Raw genomic sequence first — 25,188 nt, 5'->3', positions numbered from 1 at the left:
CTGCCTAAATTGGGTTGGGTGCAGATACTGAAACAAAGTGCTTAAGGTTCCAGTGTGGCTGGTACAAAGACAACAGTAACTCCATGAAGTGAGGTTTGAATACTCTTGAGTTGGATACCTAAAGTATATGGTGCAAATTCCTTTCTAGACAGTTATGACTTCACCTTTGTTTATAATGTATAAATTAAGTGAATATTTTAAGTATCATATCAATGTTATGGTCATTATGTTGCATTAAAAACTCATTATATATCTACGTGTTTCTCAGAAATTTTGTGTCATTTTGTTTCACTGAAAGGTAGAGTTTTATTATTTTAATCTGTGTATACATGAAAGTTCACTTTTCCCTGTCTGAAAGCAAGAAAAGTGTCTGTAAAAGATACCTTCATTATATTTCTGCAAGTCATTGTCTGGCAGACATGTCAAGTTTTCCACTAGACTGTTGCTGCTGCTGCTGTTCACTGTTTAGCATTTGTCCCCATGAGTGTAGTGCCAGATTCAGACATACAAAGAATAGCCCATATCCAAATCATAGTTTAGATAGTTTGACAGCTGTCAAATACAATTTTTTTTTTCCTACCTCAATGCTACAACATATGCTGCTCTCCAGGGGAGACAAAAGCTTTCTGTTGATAACCTTATTGCTTGGCTTCTGTTGAGATGGCTGAGTGCTGCTGAACTGTGTCCTAAAAATTACTGTGGCATATCAGCCTGTACAGTCACTCATGTGTCTGCTGTTGGGCTCTTCAGAATCCTTAGTGTGGTTGACAGAGCAAAAGTAGTTGAAGTGAATGCCTTTGCGTGTTGTCATCATAGCTCCTCATTCACTATTCAACTCACTATTGTATCATCATTCTCCCCATTAAGTATCTAATTACTTTAATAGGCTTTCCTGACACCTTTTTTCCCCAATTATGAAGTGGTTGCCTGATGGTTTGGAGGTGAACTGGAAGACCTTATCATGCTCACAAATGAACAACTGCCATGACAGAAGCTTCAGGTTATGGCAGGGAGCTGCAGGGCTGAGTAAAAAAGAATGGGCAAAGGTTTAGGTATTAGTGCCAAGATATTTCAGTGAGAAGGTGAAGGATTAGACCGTGTGGTACTAGAAGCATGATACCTCTGCCAATACTCATTAATGGAGCAGAAGCTTTAGGGGAAGAAAGCTGCATTGAGTCAAGTTCCTTCCTTACTCAAACAAGATTGATTTGACATTTGTGTGTGTGTGTTTGATTGCTGATTGCCTTTTTTTCTTTTTTTATTCTTTTAATGATGATTAGGAGAAAAGATTTAGTTAATTGTTTTGATCATTCCAAGTAGATTGGTTATTTTCAGTTATAATTGTTAAATTTGTTAAATTATTCTTATTTTAATTAATTCTTTTTATTGTCTTGGAAGGAGCTGACAACATCAGGAAATACTGGAGTCGTTATTACCAAGGATCCCAGGGGGTAATATTTGTATTAGACAGTGCCTCCTCTGAAGATGATCTAGAAACTGCTAGAAATGAACTGCATTCTGCTCTCCAGCACCCACAGTTATGTACTTTGCCATTTTTAATACTGGCCAATCACCAAGACAAGCCAGCAGCTCGCTCCGTACAAGAGGTATGTTAATGTGGCATTACCTTGCCCGTTTGTATTTACTATCTGCACACCACTAACCCACTATTACTTATTATGATTATTACGCTATTACTTACTACTTATGACATGCTAGTTAAGGACTGGCCTCAATTTCTCTTTATTGCAAGTACACAGACCAAGAGCAGTCCCAATCCCTAATTACTTAGTACAATGCACTCTATACAGGCTTAGTTCTTCTGGAAAAAATATACCTGGATACAAACAGATCTTCTTCTTTCACCATATTTTGCTTAAGGGTGAAAAGATGTTTTCTAAACTACTCTTATGAAAAGCTGCTGGGACAGTGATTTTTTTTTTAGCTTGTGTTTTTATTTGCTATTAGTTTTAATTTTGCACTATTCCATTACTCCATTCTTTTCAACTGCTTAAAGCAATAGATGGTAGCCATAAGTTGTCTTTTTTTATGTAAAAGCTTTTTCTGAATTGCTGTGTACTGATGTGAGAGCAGAGTTGCAATTCCTGTTCTGAAGTCCTTAACTAGTTCTGATTTTCCTCTTCTAAGGAGTAATGTTTTTGTCTAATTTCTAGCTACCACATAGTAAATTATGTAATTGTTGTATTCAGTGTACTTTTTGCTCTTTATATGCTGAAAAATTCATCTTCTTCATTCGTCTACATTTCTATCATGTCACATACATTGAAGAAATGCTGAAAGTTACTGATTCACTATGAGAAGCTCTACTTATTCTTCTGAAGTTGTAGGAAGAAGTTAAAATTTGGTTGTGTCATTCTGTTCATAAATGTCATTTAAAGGACTCTTATTCAAGACTGTATGTGAAATCTGTTTCTTCTGTCAGTGCAGCAGAGTGAAAACAATTTTAGCACTTTACAGTATTGTTGCTTTATACCTAAATTTGATTCTTTCTTACAGGAACTTCTTTGTCTAAAATACAAAGTTTCAGACTTTAAACTCAGAACAAACTGATCCGTAGAATAGCTGCTGTTATTACAGTAGAGTTGAACATACTGTCTTTACTGCTTTATTGCTACCTATGCCTCCTTTCTCAGCCAAAAGAAATTAAGCATATTATATGTTAAAAAATGGTGTAAATGCAGTGATGGTTTTCATATGAAAAGAAGAGATTAAGTGAAAGCTATATAAACTACACTGTAGAATATTTTATTAATTTTTTGGTCCTTTCCTCCAAGAATCCATGCTTAGGAAAAACAAAAAAAAGGAATATGAATTTAGTATATCTAAAGTTACATAAAAAGGTAAACTAAAATGAGCCAGGGATAGAATCTACAAGTCGTACATCTTGTTCATATAAAAACAGACTGAGAAAGAAGTAATAAAAAAGGAAATGTAATATGGATTTTGATGTATCAATTTAATAATTTGACCTGATCTGTTGTACAGCATAAAAGGAAAGCGTGCATTCCTAAACCTTCCACTTAAAAAATGATAATATCCTGAGACACAACTGATTTTATTTTATCATCTAAATACACTCTATGCATTTTGGCTTTAACTTTTTTACATAGAGCAATACAGATTACTATTTCCATCAACAAAAATGCTGTTTTTCCCCATGAATAAAGTATTTCTTATTTTACTATATTTTTCCTTTTTAAAATGGCCAAATTTGGTTCTATGTTAATAATAAATATAATTTAAGAAATGTTCTTTGTCGAGTTTTATAAGAATAGAGAATACAATGCCAGTTGGTTTGTTTTACAGGAAATTATACAAGTAACTCTCCCATTTTGTAGCTGAGCCTCTATGGAGAGACTTTTGGGCCTGAACTGAATTTTTTGCCTATTTAGAGTTAGCATTTCTTTTCTTTTATCGGCAGTATCCTCATTTTCACCTCATTCTTCATTACCAGTTGCTCGATACCTCAGTAGCGGAGTAGATATCTATATGCTTATAATAGCATTTAAATAGGTTTCTACTGCATGCTTTAAAAAAAATAAAAAAAAAATCTTACAGTGTATTATTATAGCATTGCTACTGTGAGTGTGTATGAAATGCTGCACACAAGAATTCTGTTAAATGTGCGCAGCTTATGTGTATTTTCAGGAAAAACAAGCAAACAACCCTGTATCAGTGTTTGTCTTTGAAATTCTTTAGTTAACAATAGTGGAAAACAAAATTAAAAGAAAAAGAAGAGGAGAATGTCAAAAAGTTGTTATTGTCCCAGAAAAAAATTATGTTCTGTATTTGCTGTATATACAAAGTGGAAGCCTTATTGGGTCAGTTTTGCCAACATTAAAATGGAAATTTCTTGCTTTCCTTAAGGCTTTGTTTTACTGTTGTCCTCACTATTGGGATGTGAAATGAAAGTAAAATGTTGAATCGTAAGATGATTCCTTAAATCAAAACCAGTATATATAAGTATTTAACAAAAGTACTATGTTGAGCATTGAGTTGAGCATTATTAGACATTTTTGCTTAACTAAGTCCATTAATTATAGATATTTCCTTGCTTTTTTATGTGTCAGAAGGCAGATGAATCACAGTTGAAGTTTAAAAGTATGTATGCATTATTTTCAACAACAAATTGCCTTTGTTTAATGGATATGAAAGGACTCCTTGGGGTATAATTAAGGCAAATGTCTGAGTTAAGTGGTGCATAATAGGAAGTGTAGAAAAATATTTATGTACAACAAAAATTCTTCACAAAACTGTAAAAGGGCCAAGCAGTTTCTGCAACAGATGTTAGTTATATTTATTGTTGGGAAGCGCAGTTGCTTCAGTTTTTCAAAATGTTGTATTTTATTTAATGTGGCTTTTTCCATGCATTGCTTAGGTAAAAGTGATATTGTAGAAGTAACATGCTGTAAATAATAAGCAATGTCATGAATAGTTCCATTCACAGCTATAAGATCTATTTGCAAAAATATCCAAATAACTTATTTAATTTATGAAATGTAATTTAACCCAATTCATTTTGCAGAATAAACTTCGTATTATTGAAGTGACCAGGGAAAATTACAGGAGAAGCCAAGTAAAAATAGTAATCAGACAATGTAATACTTTTTTCCTGAGTTCAATTGCAGGTTGGCTGTTTCCTAGTTATTTTGGTTTTAAAATGAAGTCAAGAAAGTAAATTTGACATTTTATTGTAGAAACTAAAAATGACAATGTCTCTCTTATTTGTCTTATGTAACTTCTATGGTGTTCATTCCATCTTCCTGTGTCAAAAATATTTGTAAGTTGTTTTGTTTTTCCTGTGACAGTAGCACATATTTAGATGTTTTCAGATATCTCTTAAGTGATTTCAACTGAGCCATGCTGAAATAAAGACTGTATATTAACCAGACTATAAAGCTCATTCAGTAATATTTGATTCAATATGTTTACTACAAAATAACATTAGTTTACATTAAAAGCACAATAATGAAGAATTAATCATATGTAAATCAGTACTGACTGTAGTTTTGGAAACCTTTTGAAATAGTAAATAAAAATAGTTACAAGTGAAAAAAAAAAATTTAGTTACTCAGCATGTGGGAACATGGTGGCATATCAGTTTGGCCATGGTTTCCAAAATACAGGGTCCAGTTCTGAAGCAGTACCAAATGGTATATTCTTTTAAATAAGTATCTTGCTGATGGAGTGTGCTTTTGCCTTTTCATCATGAAAGTTCTTTTGCCTATTGAAACTGGTTTTGATTAGTCAAATTTCTTTAGAGGCTTAAAATATTGCAGGAGATTGATGGTGATAAAAGCACTTTAAATTCCTTTGCAAGGGAACAGCCGCATTACTGCTTATTATGATTATCAGCTTGTTGATTTTTATTTTGGAATGTGTGCTACTTTGTGTAATGATGTCAGAAGCTTGATACAGCAGTGCATTCTTGCAACTTGAAGCAGTGTGAAAACTGAGAGTCACTTTACTCCCAGGTCAGAGTGGTATTTAAGAGCTGCAGATACCATACATTGAAAGTTTTCCATAGCCACTGTGTTTTAGGAGTAGGCTGTGCTGAGCACTTGTCTGAATCTGTTGAGGACTTCTGGAAGCCATATAGGACTGGCCAAAGGAGAAATCAAATTGAACTAGATTTTCCAGTTCAGTAGTGAAGCAGCTACATGTTTAGCAGCATGATGTTTTTGGGAAGTTTCTTTTTTTGTATTTTAAGGCTGTTTTTAAAATTGCAGTTGCACTGGATGATCATTGTAGGTCTGTTCCAATTGAACTTTTCTAAGATCATCTATGTGAAGACGTTCATAGGGTATAAACTTTTGGTGGGTTTTCCTTTAGTCATCCAAAAATACAGGCAGTTAATACATTTCTTTCATATATGTAAATTGATGACCACTAGTAGCAGGAGAAATCATTGAAGATATGTTCTAAATTTTCATTAAAAAAATGCTAGAACTTTTCAGTATAGACTTACTAGAGAACAATGAATCAAAAGTCTTCTCAGTCTATTTTAAGGTTATATCGTTTTAAATATTGTTGTCAGGAAAAAATAATTTGGAAACCTTATGCTGATCATGAATGCTGTCTTTTTGCTTGCATACGAGATCTTACTTAAAAGTTGAATTGATGGGTGTGTGAAACTCCAGTGGAGAATCATTCCCATTTTCCTGTTTGATAGAGCAAGATTAAAAAATATCTTTGAATTACAAATGGTATTTTCAAAAGCAATTGTAAGGGGTTCATTGCATATTCACATAGATTGTGATGCGTTTATCTATTTGTGAATATTTCAAGACATGTGTTTTGAATTGTGGACAGTGTTTAACTGGATTTTCTTCTAGGAGGATAGTGGAGGGTGACTCTCCTTATGAAAAGAGCCATCTTAGGGATGTGAGGGTATCATCTATTACTCTGTCAGTTTATTCTCTGTTGTTTATGTCTAGAAATAATTTTGTAGATAAACAATGTCTTCTTGAAGTGTTAAGTATCTCAAAGTTAAATAACCATTGCAGGAGAATGTTCAAGTTTGCCAGCGTCTGCAGAGGCTCTTACTGGTCCTCAGGATCTGGGGTACTTTAGAAACTGGACTTTCTAGGGTCTGCCAATAGTCTTAAGTTGGCTGCATATGGTAGCTCAGATTCAGGACGTAATCACTTCTTTATATTTCAGTGTCTTCATACTATTTTTCCATTATTCATGCCTTTTGTAGTTTCTGATAATTAGGGGGAAATAGTTTCCTTTTGGAAACCCTTTCAATGTACCAGTTATAGATGTCATTACTAGCAGTCTGAAAAACTGCACTGAGCAGTGACACCTCAGGAGGTTTAGCTTCAGAGAGTATGCAGTATCTCAGCTAACAGTTCTGAGCAGATATTTTCTCCAGCAGCAAGTACTACAAAAACTTAGCCCACACCCAAGAGTGAAAAAGTGCTCGTCCTCAAGCCGGTCAAGACTCTCAAATTAATTCACCTATCTGAATTCTCAAAGACCAGCTGTTGCAAATCTGTGTACTTTATGGCAGGGACATCCATAGCAAAGTTAAATCGGGGGCAGATTTTTGGTTCCTGGAGAAACTGTTTCTAAGATGATTTATCTTCACATTACTGCAGTAAATAGCCAAAGTATAGGTTCCTAGCCTGTTTTGAGATCATAGTGACCTTAATGACCTTAATATTTGCAATCCCCTCACTGCAAATACTTCTTCTCATCCAAGGTGTATCCCCTGATATTTGAAGATTGTTTTGGAGCTGGACTCTGCTATTTTGAGTATTGGCTGCTTCCTTCACAACTGTGGCCTTTGAGGGAACAGAGGAGTTATTTGTCAGACTTCAGTTATGAGCACATTTGCAGAAGAAGGGAATATTATTAACCTAGTGTTTAGAAAATATTAGTTTTGCCATGTTTAGAACAATGCATAAGTAACTCCTATTTGCATGTGTCATATGAACTCCCATTCTGATTAAAGAATTTCTTCAGACCTGTTATGAAGATGATTTTATATAAAAAGATCTGAAAATAAAAATAATGTATATAAAATGCAATATAAAAAGATGAGCAATTTAAATAAATAGCTAGATGTGAACAGCAAAACAATTTTTGTATAGTTGCAAGACTAAATCCAAACAGCAGAGTTTTTCTTTACATGAGTTTGTGCTTCAGTTATGTTTTACAATAAAAAAAGACATAACAGATAAAATCTTCAGTATATTTGCATTAGATAAAAAGATGAATTTGTATTGATGATTTGGAGTGACCTTCCTGAGGATACAAAAACAAATGCTTGAGCACACCTGCAAATGTGCATATATTACACAATGTACAAAAAGCTGAAGAATATGAGTAGAGTAACTAAGACACAGGAGTGGAAGTACTGTCCACATAGACCAATTTCACAACATAAAACTGTCCCTAGAGAAGTAAATCTCCTGAATGGCCCTTGCAGCATATGGTGCTTGGTACAGTTCTGCAGAAAAAGCTGTGTGTCTTGGGGTAGATTTTGAAGAGTGTTGTTGTATATAGTTTCAAGCTTCGGTAACTTGTTACAGAACTTTTGGGGTCTTGAAATGGTTGTTTTATATGTATATAGATGGTGTGTACTTAAGAGTGTTTCTTTTATTAGCAGTTTTGATTTATATGCTGACCTCTTTGCCTCTCCCATCTTTCAGGAGTCTAACCGCTCGTATGGCCATGTGATGAGCTGGTTTGGGCATAAAAATTACTTAACTACTGTCCTTCCTCATGGTCTTATTTTTAAACAGACTCAGATGACAAGATAATTGGATAAGTTATTATATAGGCACAAACAAGAGGTGGGAGAGAGGTGAGAAAGTGGTACCAGTGCAGAAAGTTGAAAGTGTGGAACTCTAAAACCCAGGGAGACCTTGACCTTTCTACATACCACCTTACTTCTCATGTTTTTTTGCTTATCCCACTGCAGTAAACCACATTAGAGGAAGGAAATGCTGAGAAATACTTTTTTCCCTCTTATTTAACAGTGAATTTTCTAGAGTAGATGTGCAGTTACATTTACTGGACTTCAGAGAGAGGTAGGAAAGAAGCATTTATTTTCAGTGTGCTTTGAAAATTCAGTGTCTTTGTTGTCTTCCAAGCCAAGGAAGAAGAAAGAAAATGTCATTCAAACAGAAGGAGTTGACTTCACTTGCAGAATTAAAGACAATAGTAAAGCATAGTCTGTAAAGGTAGAGCATAGTCTGTATAAGTAAAAAGCAAATTTATGAGAGAAACTTCAAAATACTTTCAGAAACAAAAATCTGCATTCTTATTTAGTAAATGTTTTTCATAAATATTTGTATACTTAAAAATACTTTTATGTTATTCAGTAAAGTCTGCTGGAGCTAAGAAGAGCACAGCTTTTTACAGTTCTTTCTGAAACCTTTTTTGCTTGGTCCAAATATTCTGGGCTTTAGTAGAGAATTAAATGAAATCCTCAGGCCTTTGTTGGAGACAAATCTGACCAGAGAATCATTATGATCCTTTTGGGCCTCTATATCTATGATACTGCTGTTCAGAGGAATTCCTGAATGCTCAAAAATTTAATTACTGTTAGTGACATTTTGCATGAGCAAGAGAAGATGTATTTCTTTCAGAATTAATAACTATTTCAAATGGAACAAAATAGTGGCTATATAACTGCTTTCTAAATATAACTCTACCATTTTTATAAAAAAGGTCTCAGGTTCTGCTGAAAAAGAATGGAAAAGTATTTAGTAATGTATTGGATCAAGTTTGTGAAAACTCTGCTATTGTAAAAGTGATTTAGTATGTGTTTTTTTTCTCAGATATCCTTCTTATATATATTAGAACGAATACTTGAGTTCAAGAATACAAGCTGCTGCTTTTTAAAACATGAGGACATATTCTTCTCTTTTATTTTTGTCCTTAGTGCTAAAATAAGTTTGCTGATTAAATGGAAGTTAAATATATTGTGAACTTCGGAAGAGGCTCATTTTGTGTAGTTGAACTATTTTCTACATAATTTATATTTGATACTCAGTATAACAGAAGTAAATTTAAAAGAATGTTTTTCAAGTTGATTGTGATCATATAATCTTCATTACATTAGAGTAGGTATGCAATGCATGAAATTAATTTCTGGCCACAGTCCATTCTGCAGGAATTAGATACTCACACACATGGGAAATCATGATGAGCATCTTTATTGGTCATGTCAGTGAGGTTCAACAAAAACCACAACAGGAGAAAATCTATCGATTTTTTATTCATGCAGGTATTTAAAGTTGGATTTTAATTATGTGCCACAAAAGTAGAACATTTTCAACTGCATCTGCACTACACGGAATTGAAGCAGCATAGATTAATATTGTCTGCAATTACCAGCATCCTGAAGAACTTGCTGGGAACATGTCTATGCAGAGTTTCTTAAAACCTGCATCAAACAGAAGGTGCTCAGAGTTCAGCTTGGGTATGGAATGCTTTCTGTTCCTCTTCAAACTCAGCATTTCTGAAGATGCTCTCAAGAATTTCTCTTGGGTATGAGCTGCAGCGTAAGGGAAAGCAAAACTGATAATTGGTGCATCATTGGCCCATCAGAGGCTGAATCTGCTTTAGATATGTGAGCATAAAATTCCTATAAGCATGAACAAACCATGCATCTCATGGCATATATGTAAGATTTCTTGAAACAATGACACGTTTCCAAGTGACAGCATAGGGAAAGGATCATCTTTGCATCAGTGTTCCAAATGCATGTTACTGGGACAATGCTTCAATTGTCAAAGGCCAAGAAGGAAATACTACTATTATAAGGTGAGATTAAATTCCTTTCTATCTGTTCTCAGTTTTGACGGTTTTTTTTTTTTTGGTTTGGTTTGGGTCTTTTTGTGCAGGGGTGGGTGTGGTTTGGGTTTTTGTATTTGTTTGTGGTTTTTTTATCCCAAGATTCTTTCAAGCCATTATGCTTCTGGAAAAATCCTGAGTGCGCTGTGAGTGTGATGGAAGCCAACAATCAGATTATTATGAGCTTGATTGTTGGACAGGACATTGTAGTTTTTGAAAATGGGATGAACTGGAGATGACTAACAGAGGGAATGGAAGGGGGCTGGTGACAAGCCTCAGACGCCTCTTTTCCTGTTGGTTCCTGAGACTTTATTGGCAGTAAAGCTAAAGAGTTGAGTAGAAAGCAGTCTGGGGTTCAAATGAAGAAGGGAATGGAGTTTTTCAAATTCAAAAGTGTTGAAGAGTCCCACAATTCAGGGAGGATGAGGATGGAGTACTGCTGAATTCTTCCTTAAAGCAGTCCCTTGGAGGCCTTCTTCTGCAGGGAGGGAGGCTGAGAACAGTGTACATTACTTCTTCAAAAACCACTTCCGTTCAGTGTATAATGACATTTGGTTCAAAAAGAGGAACCCATTCTCCCATCCACTTCTTGCAGTGATTCAGCAGCAGATGCAAACATACTCCTGAAGAAACATGAATTATCCACTCTAGCATCTGGGAACAATCGTCTTCATAAGACTGGAAGCACGGTTTTGAATATAACGACATTATTCTAATGATGATTTGTTGATACTGCAGCATATCATTAGTCATGCTGGAATCTTTATACCCATAAATGTTTTCTCAAAATAGTTTAAATGTTTAGAAAGTCTATTACAACAGTCTGACATGAAACAGTAACTTGTTCTGCTAAAATCTGAACAGCCTGGAAGTTAGTCTAGAAAGGAATTTTGTGAAGGATCATACAAATAAGCTAGATAATGTATTTTAAAAAAAGCAAAACTTGAGCAATTTTTTTGCTTGAAAATGTGTTCCTGCATTACTCAGATTTACACACGTCATCCTTATATTTTTTCCTACTGTTGCAAGAATAGAGTATTAACAGTGTAACTGAATAATCCATGGTTATGCGTGCACAAAATTTCTCAACATCTTTGCTTTTTCTGACCTTCTCTGTTATATTTAGTTGTTCAGATTCTGGTTAGATGCAGAGTTGCAAGAGTCAGAAAACCTTTGCTGTTTTAATACTCTCTTAAAAGTAAAGACTCAATATTTGTATGTAGGCCTCTTTAAAGTTAATGCACACTGAAGTTCTGTGTTCAAGTGTTAGTACACTGTGCAGGGCATATAGCAAACTGATTAAATAAACAAACAACAAAAAGCCCAATCTGCATTAGTGAATGAGCTTTTTATTAAAAGGCTGTTTAGCTCATCCACGTGTAACCATAGATAGGGATAATTGGGATTACCTCATATATTGTTATATATTTATTTAAAATTAAGTTGTCCCATCTGTCTCTCTGCCAATACAAGCTTGTTCTGTAAACTTTTTTCAATATTTTTTCTTAATGTATTATCACAGCATTTACAGTCTCATTTTGGTTTTTATGTTACTCTGGTAATAAATGCTAGAAAAAAGTTTACTGAAATTATATGAAACATTTGAGTTTTTTAAGGATTTCTTGCCTTTGGTTTCCTATAGCTTTGTTCTGTTGCAATAATGCTTTAAGAGCAGACCATATATTAACTAGAAATCTACTACTAAGTATTCTGCTCCAATTTAGTTACCTTTGTTCCTCATTCCGAATTATGCCTTTACTCATGTCTGGGGATAAAGGGAATAAGAGAGTGAAATTTGAGTTACTCTCTAGTGCAGAAAAATAAATCTTTTCAGAGATGTAAACACAAAGATGCTTTGTCACCAGTATTAGAGGAAACATTCATGTCCCTTTAGCTGCAACAGCGTCTTCATTAGTGACACAATGTATGTTTGTTGTTTTAAAAATACATAACTCTTTTGAATAAGCAGAGTCATGCATGTGATGAGATATCTGTAGTCTGTGTGTACACAACCTTGTTAAACAGTCAGTACTCTTCACTGAGTAATTTGGTCTGTTGCGTGTATCAAAATTTATTACTTATAGATGAAGTTATCACTGCATTTTAAAATATTTTTATTTATTTTGGACTTTCCTGGTTTTGTAGTTGTTATTAATAAATTGCTCTATGTTCTTAAAAGATGAGCAGAGGCTACAGAAATGGTACTGCACATTCCTGAAGTATTGCTCATGCCTGCACATCTGTCCAGAAAAGTTCAAACTATGTAGTTTTAATTGACTACCATTTCTGTGGACATGCTACCTGTATCATTTCTAGTGAAGTTCAGAATACATAATTTGTTTAAATAAAGTCATAATTGAATGAAAATTGATTTTGACTCATTTTGGAATAGTTAAATATTTATGTGATGGAGAGAAAATCTCCAATACTCTCCATTATTATTCCTCTTGCTAATTTTCTTAGAGTAAGTTTGAGTTATATTGAAACCTGTCTCTTAGCACTTGAAAACTATTCCTATAAAATCTTCTGAAAAACAAGTTATACCATTTTAAAGCCAAAATGGAGTGTTGTTAAAGGGGGAGAAAAAGCTTAGTATCTTTCTATTCTGATTTATTATACAGAAGGCTGTTTTTTTACAAAAAAGGGCTTTTTTTTTTTTCTTTTTTTCCCTCCACTATTCTCAGTCTCTTTTGATCATTGATCTGGTTGACCCCACGCTCAGGGGTTTTTTCTTCATTTGACATGGACAGATTTTTGAAGTATAGCTCTCCTTTGGGAACCTCAGGCAGTTCCACTTGACTAACCTGTGATCTAATGAGCAGTAATGCAGGGTTACAGTGACCATTTTGTTTGCTTTGAGGGAGGATGGCTAGACAGAGAGTGGGAGAGAGGCGGTGTCTGTGGAGAAAAAAGATGCAGGGTGATCGAACAGTGTGAAAAAGACTTGTTAGCCCACATTAGTGTGCCTGATTTACTTCACAACAGGTCGGGAAAGGCCAAAGGCAGGGTTGTCATTAAATTGCAAAGTTGAAAATCCTGGTATTCAAAAGCATTCAAATTTCTGAAAGTTGTAAATTAGAAAGTTTGTGGTTCATGTTGAATTTGCCAGAAAGATATACAGAAGTACCAGCTTCTCTAAAACATGAATGGTACACTATAAAATCATGCTGTAAATAAAAAGAAAACCAGCTTTTTAAAGTACTTTCATGGTTGACTGTTTTACAATGAGACTGGGTGCGAAAGAAAGGCCAAACACTAACAAGGTCGTTGCACTTTCTTTATGAGCCCTGGGGACCCCTTAATTATGTACCCGTGCTGCTTATTTTGAGATCTGTAGAGTGTATGTGTATGCATGTTTGTATAATATATAATTTTTATTTGTATTTATTAAATACACATATGTATATACACGTATGCATATATGTGTAAAAATAAAATTTTAGCATCAGTTGCCCAGGAATGTAGATATTGAATATTCTACAGCATGTTATGATTTTTTTTCTCATATCCTTTATTGTTTCTCTTGGAGTGAACATTAATCTTCATGCCATTGTTCTTGAAATAGGCATAGATTTATTTTAAATTTACATTTACAAATGCAGACACCAAAAAAAAAAAGTCCTGAAGAATTATTTTTCCTAATACTAAAGCTTTCTTCTGAACACTTCAGTTGGACTAGACAGCCTGCTGCTTTACAATTGCAAAACCAGAAAACTGAAGCTTTCTGCTTCTGAATTTATGTTCATTCTCCTACTTGATAGTGGCCTGAATCTCCATGATTTGAAGAGTACAACTACCATGCAGAATATAATTTTAAGGTGTAGCACTGGTAGCCTTTAACTCATAGCAAACTCTTGTCATTGCTATTTCTGATCTGGCTGCCTGTAGTAAACAGCGAAGTGCAGCCTTTTAGCTATATTATCATTGTGCATTGTAGCAGTAGGTAATAAAAAAAATGGGTCTTCATAGGGGTATTTTTTTCTGTCTGCTGCCAGAAGTTTCACTAATAGCTGGCTGTCAAAAATCAGTTTTTCACAATTGTCATAGAACTGTGTTAACTTTTAGCTTGTACTGCATTGACAGAAGTTGTTGTCTTGATCCTCTGGTGGTGTTATGCAAAATTAAACATCTGAGAATAGCTGGCCATATTTAAGTGTATATTTCTTACCTGACTTCAGGAATTGTGCTCCCACTGATCATTCAAATAATTTCATTGACATTAAAGGACTGTCTCTTGGTTGAAAGGAAGAAAAGACAATAGGATGTCAGGCTTCAGTATTTGCATTGAACATTAACTTTTTGTTTTAACTTGTATTGGATTATGTATTAAGTTGTGGTGTCAGATTATTTTTTTTGTTTATCTTTGTTTTTTTTTTTTGTTTGCAGTGAACATATGTTGTAGTTTTACCTCCTAATAAACTGAAGTTTAAGTGTCACTTGAATGTGGGAAACAAAGTACATTTTTTATACATAGTGCTGCATTTCTCAATTAATTTGCCAGTGTGTCACTCCTGCTTTTAACACACTGTAAAATTCACTTATTATTAGAATTTTGGTATAGAACTAATTTATTTTGAAACAGCGTAGTGCTCAAAGTGGCTTAGTTATTACTATTCTCAAAGACTAGTCTCAAAAAAGTTTGCTATTGTGTGTATGCTTCCATTTTTCGATTATTTTAACTGACGTTTAGTTGCAGCAACTTGGTGGAGGTACATTCTAGGAAACTCTGCATTCAACTAGCTTTCTCTGTAGCTTTAGGTCATGTTAGTCAATGGAAATTTATTAGGGCATAAAATGATGTGAAAATGTTTAACAAATCAGAATACTGAATCAAGGCACATTTAAGCCTTACTACTATTCTCTTTCCATTGACTTCCTCCATTCCCTAAATAACATTGTCTATTCAGTCTCTATGCACTCTTTATTAGCTCTTCTATTTGATTTAATTATTCAGTTACTCAGTGTGTCTGAATTAAGTCATCTCCGCCAATCTGCTTATTACAAAGCATTTGGTCAGTCAGAAGAGACTAATGTCATCTTGCTGGTCTAATTTTTGAGCGTGTGTGTTTAGGAGTAAAGACACTGGAACAGTGTTTCAAAACTGGCTTAAAACAAAAGTCAGTCCAAGAGTAGATTACTGATACTGCCAGTCACAGGCATTGGAAGAGTAAATATTACTCATCTGAAGAGTAGGGAAATTTTTATATGTTCTTGTTAGCTTTCCTTAAGATGTGAATAGTTTTTGCAGCTTGGTGTCTGGAAACACTTTTAAAAAACACAGCAAGTTTGCTGCCACATAAGTTGTTCTCACATAAACTTGCCAGGTATTATGTGAAAAGATTATGTTCTTTTTTGATGGTAATATTGTTGCTTGGTTCAGAAATACAGCTCATAGAAGAAGAGGGGATATGCCAAGTGCAGCCTTTTGGAAAAATTTTCTTTCAGTTCATAACTGCATTTTAAGGAAACCTTTCCTGTAAGACAGAGATGTTAACTTTTAATGTAGGTAATAAAGTGCAGCATTGGAAGTTTTTTCTTTTTATCTGTATGTCGTGATATATGACTTCCAACAAAACCTTCTTTCAGGGTTATGAACTGTAAAGTTTAGCAAAACAGGAGAAGCAAAATATAGAAGTACGTGCAGGTGCTCTTTTTCTAAAGAAAATGGATGTGCCTTCTTACATTTCTCTGAAGTCATTATTTTTTCTCTGCACTATATTTGACAGTATAACTCTCAAACTGTTCTAAACTGGGAATGCAGTAGCTAATATGTTGCATAAAAATGGAGTGTTATACTATGCCAATGGACTCTGACAATTCAGTTTTTAGTATCTGTAAAATGGGCTTAAAATGTTCCCCAGATGTATTTGGCTTTCTCTCCTTTTGGAAGTCATTCCTTCTGCGCAATAGGAAAAAAATTTGCTTAGGAAAATTCATTTGCTTAAAATGAATTCAATAATGCCACCCTTTCCCTGCATAAATAAAAAGGTGGGGGTGGTAATACTATGTCTGGGAAAGGAAGCAAAAATGCGTGCTTGGATATCCCATTGCCAGCTGTTGTAGGGAGTGTGCTTGCGAGCAGTTTCTGGCAAGCTTATTCCTTCCAAATCCTCTCCAAACTTGCCAGGCATTTAAAAAGTCTTTTGCCTGTTAGTCACCTTTCACTTACTTGTAGCATTAGAAGGAATGTTTATTGACTGAAGAACTGCCTGTTTTGAAATCAGGAGCATTGAATTAATTTTTTTGTTTTGTTACGTGTTGGTTTGTTGATATTTACTTGACAGCAGGGTTTAGTTAAGAATATGGCTGTTAGTTAACCAAACTGGGTCAAAGCTTAAAGGCTCTGCTCTCATGGGAAATAAGGCCCAGGGTTTGGCTGATATTTTTTGTGCATGTAGAAGGCATCAGACTGTCAATCCTTGACCCTGTGCAGCGAGATGCTTCAGAAGTGAACTGCATTCAAAGGATGGCAAAGTACCATCTCCATTTTTGGCAGAACCTGACTGAGAGATAATTTAAAAATCTACTCTGTCTAGCAGTAGGGCATATGGGTTGTTTCTGAGTTAATTTGGTTAAGTCATGATCTGGTGTTTCAGTCCTTTTCTGTGTACTATCGATCAGCATGTGCATTGCTCTGAATCTCCCTAAGGTGTTTGAAGACAAAACAAGTAGCATATGTATCTGTGCCCTAAAGCAGAGGCAATTCAGGCAGAGAGAGGCTGAAGGGAGAAATCAGATATAATGAGATGAGAAACTTGACTCTTGTCCCAGGTTAGGTCTGGATGGCTGAGGGGAGACTAGAAATCTAGGTTTTTGGATACAAAATATTTTGCAAAACTGGCCTTCTCAGAAGTTTCAGGTCCATAATTGTGTTTCTGTTCTTTCTGCTCCACTTTCTTCTCAGAATTACAAAATCTGAATTAAAGAGGGACCACAGTTATAAATTGTCATACCAGAGACAACTGAAGTTACATCTGTGACTACACTGCACCTTCCTTCAGGGTTTTTTGACAGAAGGCTGTCTGGTCTTTTTCATGCATCTTGCTACCTGTACTTACATGTTTAGCTGAAATAGTAGTGTAGTATTGGAGCATGCCAGTCTTTTAATGTATTTGCTTGTCATCTCTGAGGTAAGAAAACAGCCTGCTATTCATTTTGCAGTAATTTAAGCACTAGTAGGCTATCAGCTACAACGACAAAGCTAATGGCCTTTCAATTACTGGTGATCTGATGAGCGTTTGAAGCAGGAATTTAGAGCTCAATGCAAAATTTTGGACAAACAGAACAGATAACGAGACTATGGTGTCCCAGCTGGGTCTATCGCTCTAATAGTTGAATATTTCTATTTTTCTTCATTTCCAACATGATTATGATTCAGCCAATGACACAGTGCTTTTATGCATAAACCGTGATATGCAAAAAGAACCATGGTATCAGTCACTGTAACTGTGGTCACAGAGAGTCCTGCACCATACATGTGTTGCTGTTGTGGTCACGGTATTATTGTCTTCTCTGACTGGGAAGTTATGCAAATCATATAAACAATAAAGTAGTGTGATGAGCTCCTGGTCTGGAGGCTTTACTGTTATTTCGGCTTATGCATTCTGAAAAGTACAGTTTTAAGTATTCTGAGAACCTGCAGTGAGTAACTGGAAATGCTTGAGAATGCAGTGTGTATTGTCTGGGCATTGTGATCAGGCAATGAGGGAAGAATTGACCTGCCCTGCTCAGGATTATCAGTCAGTGACTCACTATGTTAGTTGACTTTCCTGGTTCTGACCAGGACAGAATTAATTTTTGTAGTAACCAGAAGGGGACATTTTTAGTGTACTTATATAGCTGTATGTCAGTTTATAACCTGTTTTCAGCAATAGCTGCGAATTAATTGAAAGAGAGATTGCTTTGAGACTTGAACATGGTGTCATTCAAAACCTTTCTTGACCATTTGAAAAAGACTTTGATTTCTTTGATATCAGTTTGAATTCTCTTTTATTGTAATAATTGGAAATAAATATAGTGAGTTCTGAAGTTGCATTCCTGAGTTACCTGAAGCATATATATAGCATCTCTTAATTAGTTATCTGTTATAAAGAAATTACTCTGCATGCTTTATTCATTTCAGTATGTACCAGTCAGTTTTACTATCCTCCTATTAAAGATGTCTGTCCTAGAAACAGTTGTTGTTCTGTGAGGGTAATGTTTTTTGAGATCTATGATGATTTAATACTGTCTGTGTGATCACTTTTCTTCTTGTTAATTCAGCTATGGTGTTACAGAATGCAGAAAATAATCTATACTGAACTGGTCATTTTGCTAGTATATACCTTGAAGGCCTTAATTGTCTTTACCTTATACATTTAAAATTCTCTGTTACTGTTTAGGTTATTTCAGTTGTTTCCATTTCTTTTGCTTGACTTTATGTTCTTAATGGAGTATTAATTCATCTTGTGTGCAAAAAGAAATTGTTTCTATTTGGAAGTATTTCAGAATTACTAAATCAGACTCCAGGGGCTATTTTTCAGACTATAAGCATTAATATGCAGAATGTAATTGCTAACAGATAATAACTCTTAAATTTTTCTTAATATGCAAAAAGTAGTCTCAGCTGGTTTGTGCAGTGGAGTTATTTGCAAGCTTTAATAAAATTCTGAATATTCCTAGGGATGAGAAGAAAGCTTTGAATCTGAATTCCAGTTCTCTTTTTTGGAACTTAAATGTTGCTTCATCAGTTACTTTGTTCTTAATTTAGACTAATGACCCTCTTCAGAAGGCAATGGGAGTTTTGTGCAGATTGCTATGAAGTATTATTACTTGAAAAGTGTGGCAACCCTGTACCTGTTAAAGGAATTTGCTATTTGAGATCCACCAAAGACTCACCAACAAACTGATGTAGTTCTATAGAAATGTGGGAAAAATCTACCAGAAGTCCTGCAAAACACCACGGGATTGCACAAATATAGCCTCTTTCATCTGACTGCACTCTGGACAACTGCCCTCCCTTTACGACAGCGATAGATTTAATCAGGACTGTCGGTCTCACAACCTCTATCAAAGTTTTCTCTCTTGCATATTCAGACACTATTAGATGGATTCTTTGTGCAGTGCACAGAAATAGAGAATAGTTTTCTTATCTGCAGCTTTTGTTGCTGGGACAGATGAGATTACTCATCACCATGATGTTTATATTTATCTTACTTGAAAACACTCTGAAAGTCTAAATTTCTGCTCATAAGAGGGAAATTGAAGTCTGTTCTTGTTGAATGGGCTATTGAAAGTAGTTGTCTTTCAAAAAGAGTTTGGTTATGTCACCTTATAATTTAAAACCTCTCTGATTTTACACTGGATTTCTAGATATCATAGGGAAGGGGTCTTCAAGATCATCTAGTTCCAATCCTCCTGCTGTGGGCAGGAGCGCCAGCCACTAAATCTGGTTGCTCAGGGCCCCCTCCAGCCTGGCCTAATCTACTCTTTTAGTAGTATACTTGCTGTTCCTACGGAGGAAGAGTTATGTGTACCACCATCATAACCTCTCTGTTCATGAGCTTTCAGGCAATTGAGGAAAATTTCCAAACTAAAACTTTATCATCATAATTTTCTATGCCAAGCATGGATCAATACCAACCCTTCTAACAACCCCACTCTACTTCTCCTTTGAATTGTGTACTGGGCACTGGATCCTGCGGGATTTTCCTGTGCTGCGGCACTATATTTTAAGGCCATATCAGATTTTTTGTATTTCATAGCAGTAGGAAAATATTATTTACACATAGAATCTCAAGTTTTGTTCTGGAAGGGCGAAACTACATGTCTCTTGTAGTCTATCTCTAGCAGGCTATTGTTAGAAAATACAAGGTTTGTTGTTTGTCATGGAGTAATAAGCTTCTGCTTGCCTTTGTAGACCTGAGTATTTCATCTGAAGTTTAACAGGCAGATAACAAAGGAGAAGAGATGAAGAGAAGAAAAACAAACTGGAGTCCTAGAAAATTCATTTTCTTTCTCTTTTCCCCACATGAAACTACTTTTGCAGGAAAAAAAAAAACAATTGACAGACAGGGTGTGCCAGCTAATGTCATCAAGCATTGAGTGGGAAGAAGAATATTAAAAAGCAGAAAATTAGAGCTGTGCTTGCCTGTTTGACTCCCCAAAAGAATTGAAATTGTCAGCATTTGGGACTCCTTGTCAGAGGCTGAGAGCTTCACCTGTCTGTGGTGCTCTGCAAATCTGTTCTGATGACCATCATCCCTCAGAAATGTGTGTCTGAGAGCAATTAGAATTTTACTAAAGAATACTGAAAAAAAATTAAGTACGTGTATGTCATGTAGTTACTGAATTCTTTAAAGATAAAACAAAGGCCACCACAGAAGCAAATTAAAGCCCCTGGGAGCCGACATGGTTATTGAAAGAGCTGCCCTGCCATAGAAACCTGCTTTCTTATTGTCATTCATTTTGGTCTCTGAAAAGGAATTTATGATCAAAGTTTTGTTTGAGCACAATGTAATGGCACAGTTAAGCACTCAGATTAGATTTTGGCGAAGTTAGACAGGGATTCAGGTATTTTTTTTCTTTCTTTTATTTTCTGGGACTCATCTTCTAGTGAGGAAAGTGTTTTTCTGTAAAATGTTTGGACCTTGAAAAAAAGAAAAATCCGTTTACAATATATTTCTTGAATTATGTTAGATCTGTGTTTCTTGTTTTATATCTGCTACTACTGTTTCATGATAAAGTCCAATCTAGAGCATCTTTTGTGGATGTTGTAAATGAAAATACGTAAATGAAATAAAACCTGTGTATATTTAAATTTTTGTTTATAAGATGCTTCTATGTACAAAGTTTCCACCTTGATCACTCTAGCAAATGCCCACCGTCCACCTTTTCAGTTGCTATTGTCAGAAAGAACTTACATTTTTAACAAATAGAATACCATAATATAATTCTTTTTGAGCATACAAGGTAGTGACCCATTCTTTCATTGGATAAAATGAAACATACAGTTTACTCTAATCTGGGGACTTTTTAGGGAGAGAAATTAAGATGAAAATTAACCATAGTAGGAGAAGTCATTACAATTATTGAGCTATATGAAATATAGGTTCATTTCTTGTCTTTGCTGTTGACTTTTAGCACAAGACTACAGTTGACTTTGTGTCTGTATAGAAAAGTCTTACAAATACTCTGGGTTGATATTGGCAGTATATAGTTTTGAATAACCTAGAGACTCAAGTATAGGTGGAAGAAACAATTTCTGTGAAAGAAGAACAAAGCTCCAAAAGATTTTGGTGGTGAAATGAGTTATTTAAACTGATAAGAGCTCATTTAAAACAAGGATCAAGAAAAATCTGAGTGTATACAGTTCCCTTAACACCTTAACATACGGTCATGCTGGTATATGTTAAAATTTTAGAAGCAGCTTTAGAAATGCTGTCTCATTGTGTGATCAAAGCAACAAGTGCAGTCAGCCAATTTGAGTCATCTGTCTTGAATGCCCATGGGAAGTAGGAATATTAATTTAGTCCTATATATGAGGTTTTTAAAAAGAATGTGTTAGAAGTTAAATAATGGATCTAGAAATCTGCTTTTGGAGTGTGTTGAAAGAAAGAAATCATGATAGAGGTTCCCCCTCTACTGGTGGGGAGTTCAACATTCAAGATATTTCATTGTGTCTACACACAGGTAAATTCGATTGAGTTTGAACATATTTATGCAATGAAAGAGCCACTGTTACACAGTATATGCTATTGTCAACCTGCTAAAAGCATTTTGAAGTGAAATAGAGTACAATTGAAGTTATCAAGTTCCATGTCCATTTATTTTAGCTGGCACGTAAGTAATTCATGTCAAGTGCCCAATAGAGAGTCTAAACTCTGTTGACAATTTGTGTTATACCTAACTTGTCACTTTGTGCAGGTTGGTTTTTACCCATTTCAGTGCTGCTCAAGATTTTTTTCCTAGTAAGCAACCCTTTACACTTACCCTTTTTAAGATTTTCAATTCAATTTAATTAATTTTCTTCTTAAAACATTGCCCTATCTCCTACTTGTCAGGAGAATTTCTCAATTCCTTCTTCTGTGGTGGGAAGTGCTTGTGCCAAATTTTGCGTATTTACTTTGAGTACTTGTGGAGAAGAGTGAAAGTTTAGAAGTACTGGAGCCAAGAGAAGTAGATTATTTATGGTGAGAAACAGGTACTGTGATCCACTGAAAGTAAATCATCAGGAAAGTACAAATGAACAGACAAACAAAAATTCATCTTTAGTAAAACTCTCAAAGACCTGTGTGAATTCAAGCTGCCTAATGTTTACCTATGTTGTTTACCTATGTGTGTGTGTGAAATCAAATGTAAATGGTTACTACTTTTATAGAACACATACCAAGGTTTTAGGTTCTGAAATATATTCTAAAATTGTTATATTTTGGTATGGCAAATATTAAGATAAATTTTAATAAGTATTTTGAATAAATTTTATTATCTATCTCAAGTAATTTTAATTTCTTGTGAATATAATTAAAGTTCTATTACAAATGTAAATAGAAGCTTTTCTCTAGTTCAGACATTCATATACTAATATGAATATATAAGTTAAATTTACTTATGCAGGCGTAATGTTGTCTCTCTATACATCTATCCAGTCTAAATGAGACAGAACGAGGTTTTATTTCTCTCAGAGATATAAATCATAGGAGGACTGTGGATTAGTCTAATATGATCACTGAGCTAAAGATGAGTGGAATTTCTTAAAGTAAAGAAACAACACCATCAGGCTGAGGGGTTTTCACCTTCTCTTAAGGAATGGCAATCTTGGAACTCCTAAAACATGTTTTTATAGCTTTTTTCTACATTAAAAATGACATACAGTGGTGATACTTCTTTCCCTTCTCCCCTTGTTTACTATGAACTGAATGATTTTAATGCGTAGGAAAACAAGTAGGCTTTTTGCCACGAAATCTGATTTTAATTTTCATATTTTTAAAATATTTCTGGATTTGTAAAGGCCTTGTTGGTCATTCCCTCTCTTCTTTTGAGAAAAATTGCTCTGGCTTTTTGATATTTTTTTAATTTTTTCTTAAATAATATACAACTGTTGGTTTCTATGGCAATATTAATCCGTAGCTATTGTAGTTTTTCTGTTTTGGTTACTTGTATTAGACTTAAATTAAGAACAAGCAGGTCTTCTCAACCTTCAGTTTTATGCTTGCCTTTCAAGATGGTGTAAGTTCTCTCTACCACTAAATCTGTTACTTAGTTTTGGCCAATAAAGGTAGATATGGGTTGATGTATTTTCTGATTAAACTATCACTAAAAATAATCAGTTACTGTTACAAATGAAAATGTAACAGCAACTTTTCTGATAATTTCATATTGTTTGATTTTCTTTAAACTTACCAAATTGTTTTAACCTTTTCCAGCTAAGTTTTGAGGCTGGTTATTCAGAACTTGATTATATATTAGTGTAAACTAATGAAGAATAAAGTTGACTTGAAAATTTTGCTACTCCTGTATGCCTGGCGAGTTCAAAATTTTCCCTGTTTATACAGCCTTTGGCAATTTAAGCAATGTGTTTTGTCACCTGTTTTGCCATCTCATGAAGAGCTGGAACTTTTTTGAAGAAATAGGAAATATGACTTTGAATCCTTGAAGTCTTTTAAATAAATGCACGTATTGATAGTGACAGATTGCTGAATTTGGCATTAGACACTTAGCTGTGTTTCTTGCCAAAAGTAATCCAGATGTGCATCATTTATCTGCCTGCCATATGTGCACTGACTTGTGTTTCTATAATCATCTGTTGAGTATTGTTAAACAGTTAAATGTTCTTTATCAGCTATCTTTTTGAATAATGCTAATAACTCCTTTGAGGAGTTAAGAAGCAGCAAAACCATAAAACCAGCTTTCTTAAACTGAAGAAGGCAGCTTCAGATTTTTAATTGTCCAAAAAGCATGCATTTTCAGAAAATAATGGTTGGTAAAAGAATCGTATTTAAAGACCATTTTAGGTGGTGTTATACAACTAAGGTGGATTTTACATAATCTCATTATGATGGAACAGATCTTTGTTGTGACTGTGTAAAGCAAGTTGCTATGGTATAATAACATTAATTAATAAGGATTTTTTTTTGTATGAGGTGCTTGTTGAAAGGAGAAAATGAACTTAACCTAACAAGCAGTAACCAAACATGTCCTGACATTAAGTTCACAAAGATTTTTAGGAGGACATTTGTGTCACATGGAATATTTCATCATATCACCGAAAGAAACAACTCCCATTTTATGGCAGGTTTTTCAAGGTGTGTTTGTTTTTTGACTGCCCTCAGAAAGTTATTTATTGATAGTAGTATTACATGACCTGAATGGAAAAATTCCTGTGTAAAAAGAGTTTCTGCCCAATGAGTTTCCTACCCCAAAATTTTGTTTACAAAGGAAGCACTGATCCACATACCCTTTGTTTCCTATAAGCTTATCCTTTCACCTCATTGACATAATGTTATCAGAATATTAACATGGATAATCTCACATTCATCAATCTCTGAGTCAGATCCCAGTGTTCACCTTGGAGGTATACAGGAAGGTGTGTGGTGGTCATGTAGAGCAAAATGCTTGCAGTGTCTCATGGTTCTGAGTTTACCCTGAGAAGAAAGGTGTCTGGAGCTGTCTGCTGTTCCTGTGCATACAGGTAAGTATTTATCCCTACAGTTATATAGATATCTATCTGTTGTACATAGGCCTGTCTTTGTAGCAATCTGCTTTGGTTTTTGAACTCCCCCCCAGTAGTTGCATAACTTGTGGCATGATTAGCTGCTCTTCTTCATCATCCTGGGAGGTCTCAGTCATGACCTTTCCAACTGCTGATCTTTGTCATTA

At 34.8% G+C, this 25,188-nt stretch overlaps 1 protein-coding gene across 5 annotated transcripts in view; it reads left to right on the top strand.

Annotated features, from left to right (window-relative positions):
* Nucleotides 1–25,188, top strand: part of ARL15 (ADP ribosylation factor like GTPase 15) — a 223,438-nt gene that overhangs the window by 90,732 nt on the left and 107,518 nt on the right. For 4 of the 5 annotated variants that reach the window (XM_017811132.1, XM_017811128.1, XM_017811130.1 and 1 more), the window contains one exon: nt 1,399–1,607. In XM_017811132.1, coding sequence (XP_017666621.1) covers nt 1,399–1,607 — 209 coding nt within the window. Of the gene's footprint in view, nt 1–1,398; nt 1,608–3,327; nt 4,920–25,188 lie in introns of those variants that run through there. The other variant, XM_017811131.1, reaches the window with a different exon arrangement.

Source organism: Lepidothrix coronata, unplaced genomic scaffold (assembly GCF_001604755.1).
Source record: "Lepidothrix coronata isolate B3197 unplaced genomic scaffold, Lepidothrix_coronata-1.0 Scaffold31, whole genome shotgun sequence".
In the NCBI taxonomy this organism is placed as follows: domain Eukaryota; kingdom Metazoa; phylum Chordata; class Aves; order Passeriformes; family Pipridae; genus Lepidothrix; species Lepidothrix coronata.
Note: the sequence above shows the minus strand (reverse complement) of the source record. Positions and strands in the feature narration are given on the sequence as shown.